This window comes from Dermochelys coriacea, chromosome 20 (genome assembly GCF_009764565.3).
Source record: "Dermochelys coriacea isolate rDerCor1 chromosome 20, rDerCor1.pri.v4, whole genome shotgun sequence".
NCBI lineage: Eukaryota > Metazoa > Chordata > Testudines > Dermochelyidae > Dermochelys > Dermochelys coriacea.
In genome coordinates, this window is record NC_050087.2 from 3110489 (window position 1) to 3128776 (window position 18288).

At 63.0% G+C, this 18288-nt stretch overlaps 1 protein-coding gene across 1 annotated transcript in view; it reads left to right on the forward strand.

The window, feature by feature from the left end:
* The window catches only part of LRP1 (LDL receptor related protein 1), a 175457-nt gene that overhangs the window by 119117 nt on the left and 38052 nt on the right, over positions 1 to 18288 (forward strand). Inside the window, 17 exon segments of the mRNA XM_038378412.2 lie at positions 1007 to 1211; positions 1617 to 1781; positions 1972 to 2216; positions 3056 to 3187; positions 3697 to 3924; positions 4063 to 4237; positions 4813 to 4907; positions 5183 to 5332; positions 5921 to 6061; positions 6641 to 6766; positions 8603 to 8734; positions 9310 to 9444; positions 9558 to 9687; positions 10634 to 10760; positions 11263 to 11414; positions 12655 to 12779; positions 13670 to 14041. Of these exon segments, the coding sequence (XP_038234340.1) occupies positions 1007 to 1211; positions 1617 to 1781; positions 1972 to 2216; positions 3056 to 3187; positions 3697 to 3924; positions 4063 to 4237; positions 4813 to 4907; positions 5183 to 5332; positions 5921 to 6061; positions 6641 to 6766; positions 8603 to 8734; positions 9310 to 9444; positions 9558 to 9687; positions 10634 to 10760; positions 11263 to 11414; positions 12655 to 12779; positions 13670 to 14041 (2835 nt within the window).

The window sequence follows — 18288 nt, forward strand, 5'->3', positions numbered from 1 at the left end:
CCACGTGCTGTGGGGCACAGACACATCTAGGGGAGGGCAGGGACACATGGAATTCGAACTCTCCTGCTCCGGTTCCAAAGCTGTCACCTTGGAGCCGCTGCCCTTTTGCCCTGAATCTGGAGCGAGTATCCCACTTCTGGCACCATTCTGTCACTGCATCCCCTTCCAGCCATCCACCAGATTGCTGTGAGGGGAGCCCAGCCCTCAGGGCCCCCGGGTGGTGTAAGCCTCCGGGAGCCAAGACAAGACAAAGTAGCAGGAGCTGGGAGCAGGAATCTCCACCTGCAGGGCAGGGAGCTGCCTGCGGATGGAAGGGAAGTTGCAGAGGGACATATGTTCCTTGGAGCTAGTCCTTACCCTCCCGCAGCCCTGGGGGGCTGTGCCATGGCTGGAGCATTCAGCCCCAGATAATGATACCTTTCTGCCTTTAACTGCTGATCCTTATGTGGGAGTTAATTAGCATTCCCAACAATTCTCTAATGGTAATTACAGCCCGGCAGCTGAGCGCGCTGAAAGCTCGTCTTAACCCGATTAGCTCCTTCGGGAGCCTGAAATTCCTTGGGAGAGAAACCCGGGGCTCGGGTGCAGGGCCCCATGGAATGGGGGATCTCCAATGACTCCCGGGGGCAGAAGGCCCACAGCTCAGCTCCTTGCTTTGGCCTCAGGACGAGGGACCGGGTTTTCCCCAGGGTTGAGATAGTCTGAAAACCAGGCCACAAGGGGCCCTTCAGGGCTCTGGGTCAGGCCTGAGGGGCACTGTAGAGCTGGGGGGGAGCCCAGGGCCGGGATATCAGGGGCTCTGGGTGGGGACTGACAGGCACGGGCAGAGCTGGGGGCAGGGTGGCAGGGGCTTTTTTTTTTTTTATTTTGCAGAAGAGGATTCACATTGCTTTCGGAGGCTGTCTGTGGGGGGAGCCCTCTCTGGGCTCCTGGCGGAGAGCGTGGGGGGGGGACGGGGGCTGGGCCTTAGCCCTGATGGTGCCGCGCTCCCTGCCCTGTCCTGCAGCTCTCACCAGCTTCGAGGTGGTGATCCAGTACGGACTGGCTACGCCCGAGGGCCTGGCCGTGGACTGGATCGCCGGCAACATCTACTGGGTGGAGAGCAACCTGGACCAGATCGAGGTGGCCAAGCTGGACGGCACCATGCGCACCACGCTGCTGGCTGGGGACATCGAGCATCCGCGCGCCATCGCCCTCGACCCCCGCTACGGGTGGGTGGGGGGCTGCGAGCAGGGCAGGGGCGGCCCCTGGATCTGGGCGGGCTGCAGGCTGGCCGAGCACCCCTGGGCCCTGCCATGGGGCTGGGCTGGGCCTTCCCCGCCTGGCAGTGGCCGAAGCCCCAGTCAGACCCGGGCGCTGGGGGGATGGCACCTGGGGCTGGAGGGCGGGGGGGACTGGGGGGCTGTTGCCATTGCAATATGGAGACGATTCACCCAAAGGTGCTGGGGCCGTGGCTGATGGGAGATTAGTGACTGCCCTGAGAACGGGGGCGGGGGGCTCTCCCTGCCCCCCTCTGGCTCAGACGCGGGGGTGATTGGCTTGGAGCCACGCACCCCCTTCCCTTTCTCCCCCCTCCCCAGCGACAGGACCTCTGACTCCTTCCCCCTCCCCCGTAGCATCCTGTTCTGGACGGACTGGGACGCCAGCCTGCCCCGCATTGAGGCAGCTTCCATGAGCGGCCAGGGCCGGCGCACCATCCACAAGGAGACGGGCTCGGGGGGGTGGCCCAACGGCCTGACCGTCGACTACCTGGAGAAACGCATCCTCTGGATCGACGCCAGGTAACCTGGGGGAAGGGGCGGGGGGAGGGGGCGGGGGGAGGGGAGCCCAGGGAGGAGGATCCCAGGGGAAAGGGGCAGGGGGATGCCTGGGGCACGAGGCGCTGGGCTGTGCTCCACAATCTGCCAGCCCCTCGCTCCACCCAGCCCGGGCTCCAGCCTCACGCCGTGCCCTTGCCCCGTGGTGGCGCAGGTCGGACGCCATCTACTCGGCGCTGTACGACGGCTCGGGGCACATGGAGGTGCTGCGGGGCCACGAGTACCTGTCCCACCCTTTTGCCGTCACCCTGTACGGCGGCGAGGTCTACTGGACCGACTGGCGCACCAACACCCTGGCCAAGGCCAACAAGTGGACGGGCCACAACGTCACCGTGGTGCAGAGAACCAACACGCAGCCCTTCGACCTGCAGGTCTATCACCCGTCCCGCCAGCCGCTGGGTGAGATGTCGACACTGCGGGCAGGGGGTGCGGCCGGGGAGAGCCTGGGGGCCGTGTGGTCAGTGGGGGGGACCTGCAAGGGGGAGGGGTGCAGAACAGTGTGCAGCTTCCGTCCTGGGGAGCATTGCATGCTGGGAGCTGTAGTCCCATGGCTTGCATCCAGGGTGCTGGCAGCTGTAGTCTGTAGCATGCATCCGGGGGACATTGCATGCTGGGAGCTGTAGTCTCGTGGTTTGCAGGGGGGGGTCATTGCAAGCTGGGAGCTGTAGTCCTGTGGCTTGTATCCCGGAGAGCATTGCATGCTGGGGGCTGTAGTCCCGTGGCTTGCATCCCAGGGAACATTGCATGCTGGGAGCTGTAGTCCCATGGCTTGCGTCCGGGGGATGTAGCTGCATTCCAAATGGGGCTACCATTGGTCCCCTTTGTGCACTGTGGCCAGCAGAATCATGTATCAAAGCCCCCCCACACACACCCCGTCTCTTTTGCTTTGAGGCTTCCGTGGTTCCTGGGCCTGACTCTCCATTGCCATGGGCCCTCGTGCTGCCGGTGCAGAGCGAGCACCCCTGACTGGCACTGGCTGCCGGCACGTTGACATGAGCGACCCGGAGAATGGGGCCCAGTGGGTCTAGGGAGCTGGAGTCACTGGGCTCTGCGACATGGGCCCCTGGCACCAATGCCAATGGGATCAGGAGAGGGAGCTGCACCCCCAGGCCCTGTACAAATGGGCTGGTATCCCAGCCGTCGTCAGCGTTCCTGTCCCATCCCTCGGGGTGCAGGGAACAGGCCTGTCCTGGTAGGGGCTTCTCACTGACTTCCCTCCTCTCTCCCCCTCGGCCCAGCTCCCAACCCCTGCGAGGCCAACGGGGGCAAAGGACCCTGCTCCCACCTTTGCTTGATCAACTACAACCAGTCTTCCTCTTGCGCCTGCCCCCACCTCATGAAGCTGGACAAGGACAACACCACGTGTTATGGTAGGTGGGGGCCCTTTGGAGCATACGGGAGTTCTTGGGCCACCCCCACCCGGCCCACTGTGACCCTGTATTACAGAGCAGGAAACAGCCTTGCCGAACGTAGGATCAGGAATAGAACCCAGGAGTCCTGGCTCCCCGTCCTCCTTCATCCCTTGCTGCAACCCACCCCACTCCCCTCCCCTCCCCTCCCAGAGGTGGAATAGAACCCGGGAGCCGTGGTTCCCAGCCCCCCTTCACCCCCTGCTCCAACCCACCACACTCCCCTCCTAGAGCTGGGATAGAACCCAGGAGACCTGGCTCCCAGCCCCACTACTCTAAGCAGTGGACCCCACGGTCTTGGCAGTTCCAGAAAAGCTTTTGGTGAAGGGATGCGAGGGGCACATAGTGCCCCAGGAAATGGTGGGGGAGGAAGGGAAATATCAGAGTTGGGGGGAGTGGGGCAGGGCAGGGGGCGCAGAGCTCCGATGGGCTGCTGCGGCTGCCCTTCACCCCATCTCTCGCACCCCTAGAGCTGAAGAAGTTCCTGCTGTACGCGCGGCAGATGGAGATCCGAGGCGTGGACATCGACAACCCCTACTACAACTACATCATCTCCTTCACCGTGCCCGACATCGACAACGTCACGGCCGTGGACTATGACGCCCCGGAGCAGCGCATCTACTGGTCCGACGTCCGCACCCAGACCATCAAACGAGCCTTCATCAATGGCACTGGCGTGGAGACCGTTGTCTCGGCAGGTGGGGCAGCCCCCATTGCTCTGGGCAGGGGGGTGCCAGCTCTGGGGGGGGGCTCTTCCCTCTCTAACCGGCCCCTTTCCTTCCCCCTGTGGTTGGCGCCGCCCCTCTAATGACTTTCCTGTGCCCATTGCTTTGCAGACCTGCCCAATGCTCATGGCCTCTCTGTGGATTGGGTTTCCAGAAACCTCTTCTGGACCAGCTACGACGCCAACCGGAAGCAGATCAACGTGGCCCGGCTGGACGGCTCCTTCAAGAACGCCGTGATCCAGGGGCTGGAAAAGCCCCACTGCCTGGTGGTTCACCCACTCCAAGGGTGAGCTGCCGAGAGAGCTGGGCCGAGGGCATGGGGGCATGAATGCACCATGGGAAGGGGGCGCAGGGGGGTCGTGTGTGTATGTGGCTGGGTCCTGGCTTTCTGGGGTTGTGGATCCCAGGGCAGGTAAATCAAGGGGACCCTCAGCTATATCAGCCACAAGGAAGAGAACAGAAAGGCTCACTTGAGCCTCTCTGTGGGGACCAGGGCTGGGCTCGTAGGGACTGCGGGTCGGGAGTGAGGGGCACCGGCAGGACTGGGTGTGGGGCAGGGCTGGGCTCGTAGGGGCTGCGGGTCGGGAGTGAGGGGCACCAGCAGAGCTTGGGGGGAGGCAGGGCTGGGCTAGCAGGGGACTGCGGGTTGGGAGTGAGGGGCACCGGCAGAGCTGGGGGGGAGGCAGGGCTGGGCTAGCAGGGGCTGCGGGTCAGGAGTGAGGGGCACCGGTAGAGCTGGGGGGAAGCCCAGGGCTGGGCTGGCAGGCATCTGTGGGTCATGGTTGTACGTGGGGGGAGTTGATTCAGAACCGGGACTCTAACTGCCTCTTCACCCCCGCCATGTCTGTGTGTCTTGTGCAGGAAGCTCTACTGGACGGACGGGGACAACATCAGCATTGCCAACATGGACGGTAGCAACCGCAGCTTCCTCTTCACCAACCAGAGAGGACCTGTCGGTACGGACACCTCCCCGCAACAGGGGGTCCCCCCCCTTCCCGTCCGTGGGGTGACAGCTGGGGCGGGGTTCAGAGCCAGGGCCCATTCCCCTCCTCTCGATGTCCCATTTCCTGCCAGCCCTTCCGGGGCCCACTGAGCCTCATAGGGGCCCTTCCAGCCCCTGTTCCCTGTGGGCGGGGTCCAGCGGCCATTTCGTGCCCCGCTGGGATCCCCCTCTCGTGCTGCTGCTCTCTGACCCTGGGGAGCTAATGATGACTCCTCCCCCACCCCCCAGGCCTGGCCATCGACTATCCGGAGAACAAGCTTTACTGGATCAGCTCCGGTGCCGGCACCATCAACCGGTGCAACCTGGACGGCAGCGGCCTGGAGGTCCTGGAGGCCATGAAGAGCCAGCTGAGCAAGGCGACTGCGCTGGCCATCATGGGTGAGAGCCGGGGGGCAGGGGACCCCCACCAGCTGGTGACTCACCCTGTGCCTGGAGTGGGGGGTCATGGGACATGATAGGGTGGAGCCTGGGGATGATGGGGTGGGGGGCGACCAGGGGATGAGGGGTCAGGAGCGGAGCTGGGGGGAACCGGGGGATGAGGAGCAGGGCTGGAGATGAGGGGGGTGGAGTAGGGGATGAGTGGGGGTGGAGCTGGGGGATATTGACGGGGTAGGGGCTGGGGGGAACCGGGGGATGGGGTGGCTGGGGGGATGGAGCTAGGCAGGAGCAGGAGGTGTGGGGGTGGGTGAACTGGGGGATGAGGGGGTGGGGGTGGAGCAGGTGATGAGGCGGGTGAAGCAGAGGATGGGGGGTTGGAGCTGGGGGGGGTGGAGCAGGGGAATATTGAGGGGGTGGGGGCTGGGGGACATTTCCCCGTTAGGAAGCAGCCTGAGCCCCCTGCCCCCCAGATGGCGGCAGGCAGCGGGGGGAGCCTGGCTGCCCGCTGGTGCTGCTGCCAGGCCCGGGGTGGGCACTGGGCTGGGGGCTCCGGCGTGGTACTGAATCCCCGGGCCCCTCCCCTGGCAGGCGACAAGCTGTGGTGGGCCGACCAGGCCTCGGAGAAGATGGGCACCTGCAACAAGAAGGACGGGACGGGAGCCGTCGTCCTGCGTAACAGCACCACGCTGGTCATGCACATGAAGGTCTATGATGAGAGCGTCCAGCATGGTGAGTGAGCCGGGGAGGGGGCGGGGGAGCGGCCCCTGGGGAGGGCGTGGTGGGAGAAGCAGCCCCCCCCCCCCCCAAGGAGGGCCCTTAGGGCGAATACGTGACCTGAGCACAGGAGCCAGCAGGCCCAGGAACCCGACCTGAGACACTCTGGCCATTTGGGGGCCTGGCTCAGGATTTCTTACCGCGGCGGTTTGAGGGGGCTACACGGTGGCCGGTTCCGCGCTGTGGTTGAGGATTGATATGTGGGGCCTGGCACTGCCGGGGGTCCCTGGGCCCCGCTGCTGGCTGGAAGCGCCCAGTGCTGGGATCTGGGGGTTGCTGTGGCCGTCCAGTGCCCCGGCTGAAAGCCCCGTCCCCCGTCGTGCCGACGCTGGTGCCGGCGGTGCCGCTCTGGCTGTGTGGCGATGGCTCTGGCGTCCAGCTGATGGTGTGTGGCCAAGCGAGCAGGTCCTGGGGGGGGGGGGGGGTCTCGAAGCACTTGTGGCTGTTGCGGGGGTCAGATCAGGATCTGCTTTGGCCACGTGGAGCAAACCCAGGCCCCCGGCCACCCCTGACGTGCTCCCTTCTCTCGCCCAGGTACCAACCCCTGCAGCGTGAACAATGGTGACTGCTCGCAGCTCTGCCTGCCCACCTCGCCCACCACCCGCTCCTGCATGTGCACGGCCGGCTACAGCCTCAAGAGCGGGCAGCAGTCCTGCGAGGGTGAGTACATCTGCCCCTGCCCCCCATGCCCTGTGGCCGCCGGCCCCTCCCCGGTACAGACGCTTCCTCCTGGGTTCCTTGTGGTGCCGACGTTCGCCAGCCCTGTCTGGTGGCCAGGGGAGCAGAGGAGAGATGGTGGCGTTTGCCCGGTGACGGGGCCTCCTTCCCTGTCTGGCTCCCATGGAGCGGGGCAGGACGCCCGCTTGAGGAGGGGCACGGGGGACCGTAGCAGCCACTGGGGGGCAAGACACGCCAGGAGTTTGCAGCTGAGCGAGGAGGAGATGGAGGTGCCTGGGCTCGTCCCTCCCTGGCCTCGGGGCCGGCGGGTTTCCCTTCCCCAGGCCTCGCTCCCTGCTGGCTTCCCCCCTTCGTTCCCCATTCTCCCAGCGAATCGCAGCAAGGAACGGAGCCCACCCCTGAGCCCCTGTGGGATGGGGGCCGCTGCAGCTGGGCTGAGCAGCCAGCACTGCCGCTGATCTTGCAGCAAGGGGCCCGTGTCAGGCAGGACGGCCAGAGAGCATTGCGGGGGGGCGGGGGGGGGGTTGGGGGGATACACGCCAGGGCTTGCCCAAGTGGTGCGGGACGGGGCTGGTTTCCAGAAGGGGCTGGAGCGTCTGTCCCCCAAGAGCCAGGCCCTGCTAAGGCATCTCAGCCTGGGTGTCTGCAGAGTCCAGGCACTTGGGAGCTCTGCCCAGGGGGTTCAGGCCCAGGTCCTGATCACGCCTTCCAGCAGCTCCCCATGGCCAGGGCTCTCCAGCGTCACTCCACGTCTCCCTTTTTGGGGTCCCCGTTAGGGGCTCAGCCGTCTCTGAAAAATCCAGGTCTTTAAAGGGGGCTTCATTCGAGCCCCCAGAATGGCCCGTCGCTCCTGAAACTCTTGGCTCGTGGGTTGACGTCCTGCCTGCGAGCCCGGTAGGCTGGGAGCAGCGCAGGGTGTGGAATTGCAGGCGGGTGAATTCAGCCTGCAGCCGCTGGAGACTGGCGCTTGGTTAGGCAAGAAGCAGCTGGGTGGTGCTGGCAGGGGGCGGCTGGGTGCTGGGGTGGGGCGAATGGCGGGTGCTCGTGACGGGGAGATGTCAGAGGGCACGGCAAGGAGGGGGATTTGATCCCAGCAATGGGGCTCAGCCTGGAGCTGGGATGAGCCAGGGAGGAGATAGCTCGGCTTAGCCGGATCCCTAGCCCAAGAGCAGTGGGTCAGGCTCTGAGCTCAATTGCTTGTCTGTGAGGGCTGCTGGGAGCCCAGGGTCTGACCCCCTTCCCCATGGGTACGGCTGGAATAATGGAGGGGATGGGGGGATCCTTTCCACCTGCATGGAACTGCGCCCCACGGAGCGCTGAAATCACCCCCAGGCGCTCACGGGTTGTCAGTGTAGACGTGCTCCATTGCAGCCGCTGGGGCCCGTCAGCTCAGCCCCACAAGCACCATCTGCACCCCTGGGGGGGCAGAGAGAGGGGTGTCCTGGCAACGCAGCCCCCAGAACCCCTGCTCCCCCTCCTCCCGCCTGCAGAGCTAAACCTGTGACAGCTGCCTTCGCTTTCGCCCACGGCTCCCATGCGTCAGTTTACCCAGCGAGCTGGGAGGTGGGTGTGACGGGAGGTGCTGGGGGGGCACGTGGTTATGCCTCATGCTGTCTCTGACCCAGCACAGACCCTCCCCCCGTCCCGGCACAGCCCAGACTCGGTACTGCTGGGACACAGGTTGGGCTGCCAGGAGCCCCTTCTCCATGGCTGTGCTCAGCCCTCGGGAAGCCGCTGCCCTTTCCCCACAACCCAGCGGCTCCCTGGCTCCCCTGCGCTGGCAGAGAGCCCGGCCTGACTGTCCCCTTGCCTTGGCAGGCGTGGGCTCCTTCCTGCTGTATTCGGTGCACGAGGGGATCCGCGGCATCCCTCTGGATCCCAACGACAAGTCGGATGCCCTGGTGCCCGTGTCTGGGACCTCGCTGGCCGTGGGGATCGATTTCCATGCGGGTGAGAGCCGCTGTGCGCCCCTCTTCGGCCACCACGGACACGGTCTTCTCGTAGACCAGGCTTCGGCTGCCCTGCTGGAGATTGGAGGGGAGACAATGTCCCTCCCTGCTGCCAGGCAATGCCAAGAGCAGTCCCTTTGCTGCTCTGTGCCTCAGTTTCCCCCATGGCATGATGGGGATGGTGACGCCGACCAGGGTGGGCAGGGCGGCTGAGCTAGCTGGGGAAAGGCTGGGAGGCGCTGGAGATGTGGAGTGGTGTCTCTGGGCAGCCCTCGCCCCCACCCTCTTCAGCTCCGGAACAGTGGCCGATAGCCGTGAGGTTTAACGAGGCCTTAGCCAGAGCCCTGCAACCTGCGGTGTCCAGAGCCTTGTCCCCAATCCCCATAGCTCCTAAGCTCCCCATAGCTCCTCCCCCTCCCAGCATCTGCAGCCCTGTTCAGTATCCTATTTCTGGCATATCTTCCCTATTGCATGAGTGCCCCCAGCTGGTGAGATTTGTGCAGAACATGCCCCCCGCTGTTCACTGCCCCGGCCCTCTTGCTGCCTGCCTGATCCTCCTGCCCGCTCTGCCCCTAGAGAACGATACCATCTACTGGGTGGACATGGGGCTCAGCACCATCAGCCGGGCCAAGCGTGACCAGACGTGGCGGGAGGACGTGGTCACCAACGGGATCGGGCGCGTGGAAGGCATCGCAGTGGACTGGATCGCAGGTGAGGCGTGTTCATGTGTCCCCTGGGCTCCGGCCCTGCAGGGCGGGGAGCCGCGTGCCGGCACGGCCGGGAGTGGGGCCTGGCTCACAGGGTGTCGCTGTCGCCCGCCCCAGGAAACATCTACTGGACAGACCAAGGCTTCGACGTCATCGAGGTGGCCAGGCTGAACGGGTCGTTCCGCTACGTCGTCATCTCGCAGGGACTGGACAAGCCTCGGGCCATCACGGTGCACCCGGAGAAAGGGTGAGGCGCCCCTAGGGAGCCGGCCGCCGTGGGGGCGGAGCAGCCTGGGTTGGACTCAAGGAAAGCTGTACAGGTCTTAGTCACCGGGGTCGGGCTAGGAGCTCAGCTCTGGGGCTGGGGGTCCTTTAATTACAGTACTCCCCAGCAGTAGCTTTAGTATGGTCAGGACTCCTAGGTTCTATCCCCAGTGCTGAGGAAGAAGTAGGGTCTAGTGAATTAAAGCAGGGGAGCTGGATTCTGTCCCCAGGTCTGGGAGGGGAGTGGGGTCTGTTGAGTTAGAGCAGGATGGGGGTGAGTAGGAGCCAGGACTCCTGGGTTCTGTCCCCAGGTCTGGGAGGGGAGTGGGGTCTGGTGGGTTGGAGCGAGATGGGGGTGAGTAGGAGCCAGGACTCCGGGGTTCTGTCCCCAGGTCTGGGAGGAGAGTGGGGTCTGCTGGATTAGAACAGGATGGGGGTGAGTAGGAGCCAGGACTCCTGGGTTCTCTCCCCAGCTCAGGCCCTGACTTCATGCAGAACCTTGCCCAGCCCTGAGGATCAGGCCCAAAGCGGCTGCTGCTTCTGGGTGCCTGTTTTGTGATACCCAGGGCCTCGTTTTCAGAGGTGCTGAACACCCACAGCTTCCCCCGACTGCAGCTGGATTTGAGGAGCTCAGTACTTCTGACAGTCCAGCCCAAGGCATCGCAGACTGGGCTCCCAAAACCAGCAGCTGCTTTCGGGAACATTGGCCTGAGGGACCTGCCCTGAGCCATGGAGGGGGATCCAATGTCAGACATGGGGTGAGCACCTGGATTGCCAGACACCCAGGCCCACCCCTTGACTGCAACAAGCTGCTTCTCCTCCAGGCATCCAGGGCCCCAAAGGTTTTGAGAGCGCCAGGGGGCAGGGGAGGGGGGGCAATCCAAGGGTGGGGGGCATGTGCACAGCTGGGTCACTGGGTGCCCCCGCAGGTACCTGTTCTGGACTGAGTGGGGCCAGTACCCCCGCATTGAACGCTCCCGCCTGGATGGAACAGAACGGATGGTCCTGGTCAATGTGAGCATCAGCTGGCCCAACGGGATATCAGTCGACTACCAGGTACGGCGGCCGCCGTTGGTTGCAGCGCTGGTAATGGATGCAGGCGGGGTGTACAGGAGCAGGTGTCGGGTCAAGTGGATCTGAGCCACAATGGCCCATCCCAGGAGGGGCAGGATACCAGGCATGCAGCAGCTATCAGTGGGTCGGGATCACCCAGCACCCTGCAGTGGGAGGGACTGGAGGGATGTGGAGCTCTGAGTGCAGTCATACGCAGCCGGGGCACTCAGATCTCGGTCCATCCTGCAGACCGGGACGGTCCCATTGTTTCCTGGTGCTGCCCCGTCTCTCTGCATCCATCTCCTGTATGTAGGTGCTAAGGTCTGTGGGGCAGGGACCTGGGCTCCTGGGGTGACGATAGGACAAATAACATTGTCTAGGGCTTTGCCCTTTCAACTGCGTGCGTCCCAGCGCTGGGAGACGCGCTTGCCCCCTCTTCTTTCTTTCCCTCCCCCTCTGCCCCACGGAGCTGTAACTGAGCGGGGCGGGGTGCCTCCCCCTCCAGGACGGGAAGCTGTACTGGTGCGACGCTCGGACGGACAAGATCGAACGGATCGACCTGGAGACGGGCGAGAACAGGGAGGTCGTCCTGTCCAGCAACAACATGGACATGTTCTCGGTGTCGGTCTTCGAGGATTACATCTACTGGAGCGACCGGTACGGCTCCCTCCCCACCGCGCTGCAGAGCCTGCGGGGGCGGATCTGGAGGAGTTATGCAAATGAGGCAGTGCCCATGCTTTAAATTTACATAATATCCGCATAAATTGCAATAATTCCCGGCATGCTCCCCATCTCGCCTGTGGCCAAAGAGATGGCGGCCCCTGGGGGTCCTCCAGCACGCTGAACCATAGAGACTGCTCTCTAGAGGATACCCCCAACCCACCCGCAGCCATAGAGCCACAGCGCTGGGCAGGGCCATAGCTAGAGTGGCTGCCTGCCCAGTGCCGCTCTGCCCTCGCCAGTGCTGGAGCTCTATGGCTGTGGGGCATGGGGGCCAGAGCTACACTCTAGGCAGGGGCTCTGTGGTGTGGAGTCCTGGAGGACTCACTTGAGAGCTTGGTCCCCAAAGAGCTGGCTAGAGTGGCTGTCTCAGTAGTGCTGCTCTAGCCATGACGCTGCAGCTCTGTGGCTGAGGGAGGGTTGGGGCTATGCTCTAGACACGGGTCTCTATGGTTCGGGGGTTGGGGGGCGTCCCTGGGGGTCTCCATGGTTCGGGGGGCTGGGGGGGGTCCCTGGGGGTCTCCATGGTTCAGAGTTGAGGCCTGTGTCCATAGAGATCCAGCCTAGAGTGCCTCCCCTGCACCCCCCCCCCCCGCCTCGCACACACACTTCCAGGGAAATGGGAGGGGGATGCCAGTGCCCAGGAGGGGGCATCTGAAGCCGCATGGTCTATCTGGGCACTGAACAGCTCAGGGATGGGGGGCTGAGCCCCAGAAAGGCTCCCCCACCCCTCTGGTCCCCCAGGGCTGGCCATGGGCTGCTCTGGGGCTGCGAGTGAGTGAATGACATTTGTGAGATGCTGACCTGTGTGTGTGTGTGAGAGAGATTGGGGGTGTAAAGTATGTGTGTAATCCTGGGTGTGGGGGGAGTGGGTGTGTAACCCTGAGGGGTAGGGGTGTGTGTATGAGATTGGGGGTGTAAAGTATGTGTGTAATCCCAGGTGTGCGAGTATACGGGGAGTGGGTGTGTCAGCATGTCTATAGGGCGTGGGTGCAGGGGGTATGTGTAATTCCGGGGCAGTGGTGCATGAGATCCAGGAGGAGCGGTGGGGGACCAGGGCGTGTGCATGTTGGCGGATCACGGCTGGTCACGGCTGGCGGGCGCTGTCCCTGCCGCCTGCAGCGACGTGTTCACACCCTGCAATGCCTCCGGCTCACTGACCTCGCTCCTCTTCTAGGACCCATGCGAATGGATCCATCAAAAGGGGCAGCAAGGACAACGCCACGGAGTCGGTGTCTCTGAGGACCGGGATAGGGGTGCAGCTGAAGGACATCAAAGTGTTCAACCAAGCCAGGCAAAAGGGTATGTCGGGGCCGGTGTGTGCAGCATGGCCCCTGCCTGGAGCTACACAGCCTCGCCCCTCACTTTCCTCTGGGGGGGATTCAGTGCTACTGAGGGGGACATCTGCAGGAGGGGGCACTGGGAGAGGTTTGAAGGAACCTGTCGGCTTGTCTGTTCACATGGAGGGAATTTTAATCTTGTCCCTGTTTGCAAAGGCTGGGAATTCCCTTGGTGGGGGGACTGGATCTGGAGGGGATATTTGGAAAAATGAGCGAAGTGCAAGCCCACGCATGGGTTCACGCACCGAGACGGTTTCCCACTCAGAGTCACACGTGTGCCCCCTGACACGCGCGAGGAGTCTCGCACTCACACGGAAGCAGCCCCAGGCTGTGTCTACGCTACAGGCAGTGTATCAGCACAGCTGTGCTGGGGGGCTATGCCAGCGTATCCCCATTGCGCAGGCTGACGGAAGGGCCTTTGTCACTGGTGTACAAATGCCACCTCCCCACACGAGTCGCTGATGGAAGCAGCCTTGCGTCTACACAGGCTTTAGTTCAGCACAGCTGCGTTGGTTTCACGTCGCTACGTCAACCTGACTTTTGAGTGTCGATTGAGTCCCAGAGTGTGTTCCGAGAACTCCCGCTCGCTTTCCCGCAGCGATTTCACCCCACAGCAGCCTGCCCCCACCAGCCCTTCCCTTTGGGTGGAATCAGGTGTTGCCCCCTCCCTTCTCTGGGGAGGTGGGGGAGCCGCGTTCTCTGTGCCGCAGCGTATTGCCCGTATGGTCCTCAAAAGTGGGGCATGGGGGCCTCCCCCAGACCTTAGGGCCCACATGCCCCCTCCCCCCCATCTGCCACCCCAGCCCCGCACCCACTCTGTGCGGGGTTTAATCCATTTTCTCCTCCCCTCAGGCACCAATGTCTGTGCCCAGAACAATGGCGGCTGCCAGCAGCTGTGCCTGTTCCGTGGCAACGGGCAACGGACGTGCGCCTGCGCCCACGGCATGCTCGCCGAGGATGGGGTGAGCTGCCGGGACTACGACGGCTACCTGCTCTACTCCGAGCGCACCATCCTCAAGAGCATCCACCTGTCGGACGAGAGCAACCTCAACGCGCCCGTCAAACCCTTCGAGGACGCCGAGCACATGAAGAATGTCATCGCCTTGGCCTTTGACTACCGCGCCGGTGCTGCCGGCAGCAACCGCATCTTCTACAGCGACATCCACTTCGGCAACATCCAGCAGATCAGCGACGACGGCACTGGGCGCAAGACCATCGTGGAGAGTGAGTCCCCTGGGCCCTACCTCGCTGCCTCCTCGATCCCCTTCTCCTCTTCCTCCCTCTCTCCCCTCCCTCCTCATCCTCATCCTCCGTCTCTCCCATCCCTCCTCCCTCCCTCCCCCTCCTCTCTCTCTCCCCTTCTTCCTCCCCTCCCTCTGTCTCTCCCCCTCCTCCTCCCCTTCTGTGTGTGTGTGTCCGTGTGTGTGTGTCTGTGTGTGAGCATCTGTGCATCTGGGTGTGTGTGTGTGTGTCCCCGTGTGTGCATGAGCATGTCTCCGTCCATGTGCGTGCATGTCTCTCCATCCATGTCTGTGAATGTCTCCATCCGTGTCCGTGTGTGTAAATGTCTCCGTCCATCTGCGCGCATCTCCGTCCGTCTGTGTGCGGGCATTTCCCAGGAGATGAGGTCCCATGGCACATCTTGACAGCTCTCTGTTTGCGTTACATTTACAAGACTAAGCCAATCAGCCTGAACAAGCCCCTCGCCTCCCGGGCCGCCGCTCACCCCGAAACCCTTGGCTTGCACTTAATTAGTTTTATTGGTTCCCACAGCTGTCACCGTGTGCGTGGCTAGCTCCCCACCGCTAGGGTAAATCTCCACCCAGCATCATAAACTCCTTAATAAGCTTATTTACATTCAGAATGAGTTTGCACCATGTGTATTGCTCTGGCCGGGAAAGCGATTGTAATTGATTGCAGCTGGGGGAGCAAAGGATTCGGTGGGTCGATCTGCGCTGAGGGAGGTGCCTTGCGGTTAAGGTACTGGACTGCTGGGGAGGAGAGCTGAGTTCAGGTTCTATCTTTGCTACAGACCCCCTGGATGTCCTAGGGCCTATTACTTCCCCTCTCTTGGCTCAGTGTCCCCATCTGTAAAATGGGAATAGTCATTCATCCTTCAGCTGTCTAGACTGAGCTCATCAGAGGAGGGGCTGCGTGTATAGCCCCCAGCACAATGGGACCTGGGCTTGCCTGCAGCTCCAGGCATGGCCATAATAACGCTGCTTATGAACATGAAGGACCTAAAGCAGGAGTGTGATTGGGAGCTGAACTCCGTCTTGGTCTGCAACACCCCATTCCCGTTCCCATCCCGGGCTGCGTTGCCCCCTCTCAGCAGCCAAGGGAGGAGACGGAGCAAGGCCCAGTTTGCTCCTGATCCACAGAAGAGCAAATGCAAATTGTAGCTGCCCTTCTCTGTGCCGGGGGCTGGTGTGTGCCAGCTGCCAGTCGCCGATTGCTCAACCCAAGGGCAGAGAGGGGGTAACCCTACCAAGGAAGGCCCAGCGTAGCCTCTTCCGGGTTGCTGCAGCCCAGATCAGAGCGGTGGATGAGTCAGTGCCTGCGCGCAGTGGAGCTCCTGCCAGGCTCCTTCTGCTCCATAGGTTCTCCCTCTCTCTTCCTTGGGAGAACAGGAAGTGCTGCCCCCCGGAGGCTGCTAAGGCTGCGGCCGTTTCCCCTGAGTCACCGGCCTCACCGTATTCCGCAGCCTCTTCCTGCAGAGCCCGCACGTCGCTCCGGAACTGCCTGGCCGTGAGGACGTAGACAGCTGGGTCGGCCACGGTGGAGGCCGACGGCAGGAACCAGCACAGAGCTGGGAGGGCCCTGTGGGAGCTGGCCAGGCCCCGGAGCAGCAGAGTGTAGGATGGGCCAGCCGCAGCAGGAGCAGCACCCTTGCCAGGCAGGCGTTGTATTTGTCCAGGCAGCGGGCCCTAGGTGCCCCATGATCTTGGCCTGCATGGTGGAAATGACGGCCAATGGGATGGCAAAGGTACAGAAGAAGAGGGCCAGGGCATGTGCCTGTTAGCCGGCCCCGGGGAGGACCACGAAGCAGAAGGATTGGCTTGCACACAAGTGGAGGAGCAGCCAGTGCTGCAGTGTGCACCCAGATGTCAGCGACTGCTGTGGGCGGGTACCATGCCTGCTGGCAGTGATAGGCCCTGCAGGGATGCGCCGCGGCCAGGGAGCAGTGCACGGCCAGGGCCATCAGGGTGAAGGCGGTGGCGGAGGAGCTGGCCACGCCCACGGAATGCAGGAGCTTGCAGAGATCGTCCCCAAGAGCCGCGCTTGCATGGTGGCTGCGGCAGTGGCGGAGGGCATGTGGGCCAGCTGCAGCACGTCCGCCGGGCTGAGGTCGAGCAGCAGCAGCACCGTGCCACACCGGGCACTTCAGGAGGACGATGAACGCCAGCCCGTGGCCCGGCCACGCCAGCCAGGAAGAGCGCCCCATCCACGACAGGCACAAGGACTGGCCGGACGCCCCAGCGAAGCCCTCTAGGGAGGGGATAGTGCTCCGTCCTTCCCAAGCCCAGGTCCTCCTCTCACCTGCTGTGCTTGCATCAGCCTGCAGCCTCCCTCCTGGCTCCTCCGCCCAGCTCCAGCCCCTGCCAGCCCCCTCTGCTCGCACCAGCCTCCCACGCCCTGGCTGTTCCCCTCCCCGCGTCTGTGCGCTGGGCGTGGGGCTGTTGGTAGGTGACCATTGCACTGTGGCTGTAGGGTCGAACCGAAGCCCCACACCTGCCGTGGGGTGCTGCTTGGCATCTCTTGGAGAGCCCCACTCCCTGTATCCTCTGCCACACGTCCAGCCTGCTGGGTTCTCCACAGCAAGGCCGTTTTCAGAACAAAAAGTATCACAGACCCTTCTGGAAGCAGTCCTTAGCACGGCACGGAGCCGTTTGCTGCCGAGCACGTCCTGCTTCAGGAGCTAGCCGAGCGGGTCAGAGCGAAGAGCAAACTCCAGCCATGCGTGCCCACCCCGATTCACCGTTTCGGAGCTAGGTCACGCTGCACAGGCCAGCTGCTGTTCACCATGCAGCAGCCCTGGAAGGACCCAGCCAGTGCCGTACGCCCAGCAGGACAAGCTGGAGTCAGCTGCATGCAAATCCCCAGCACTGCATGAATATTAAACCCCTTGTCACGGCTCTCCTTCCTGTCCCCTTGCCAGCCCTGGATAATTGCAGCCGACACTTTCATGGGATTTAAAGGCCCAGGGGCACTTGAGATCGTCCTGATTGTTGTGTGCGTCTCGTTTACATTATTAAAGTGCAGGGCTTAGTGGGGACTAAGTGTCGCTCTCCGCGGAGCAGAGCTGAGTCCCCTGTGCCCCATTCGCTCTTCAAACACTGACTCGAGGCATGGCTCCCTTCAGAGACGGTCGCATTCGCTCCTCCTGTTCATTAGCTTCGCTAGTGGAGCTGCACAAACCCAGCCATTCCTGGCTGGTTAATTCCAAAGCGCCTGGTGCCTGCCGTGGATCCCGGCACGTCGGGCTCAGATAGCCTCCGGCTCTGGGGCGGCTGTGCCGACCGGTGCATTGCTCACAGCGCTGACTAGCTCAGGGATGCTGCTTTATGTGCGTACGGTAAAGAGGACCGTATTGACTCCCCAGACCCCAGGGTTTCTGGGAAGGCGTTCTCTGTAACCCAAATTCAGGGAACCCCAAGCCCCCAGCTGTTCCCTGCATGCACCCCAGTGGAAGAGGGGCAGGGTGGTCTAACCTGAGACTGGAAGAGAAAGGTTCATTTCCCCGCTCTGCCTCCGTTCTCCCTTTTGTAGCGCGGGGATAGCAGCACTGGCCTGCCTCCCGCCGGTGCAGGATAAATGCCTTAGCGACAGGGAGGCGTCCCCGTGTCACGGTGCTGGAGGTCAGAGAAGTGCTGCACACGGCCAGAAACGCTACCGGGAGACGCCGGGCGCATTTCGTGGGAGTTTTATTTAATGCGATGAAAGTAAACAGCCGACTTGCCTCCGAAGGAGCCGGGGCCGATGGTTTCCAGCCGCTGGTGCCCGTCGCTGAGCCAGTCAGCGGAACAGTTGTGAATGAATCCGAGCGACTTCAGGGCTGTTGTAACTGAGCAGCGTTCACCAGGCTGGGTGCAAGGGCTCATTTGCTGCACACGTAGGCGATAGGAATAGGGAAGGATCATGACCTTGATGTTACCCAAGCCACGCTGAGGGGCCCTTGTCAAACCTGAGCCCAGCTTTACTGGCTGATCCCCCAGGGAGATGAGCGCAGAGGATGTGCGAGCTGCTCCTGGTCGGCTGAGTGGTGTTTCACGCTGGTTTTGCACTAGTGTAAGTGACAGCACAAGGGTGGGACAGTGCTTGGAGAGCCGTTCGTCCTGTAACGTGCTGTGTCTGAGCCGCGTTCCTAGCTGGTGTAATTCCTGCGCTGAGCCTGTGGCCCCAAAGCATCCAAGGAAGCCGAAAGCCCACGTTAGAGCCGGTTTCTGCCCTTGCAACGATGTGAATCTGGA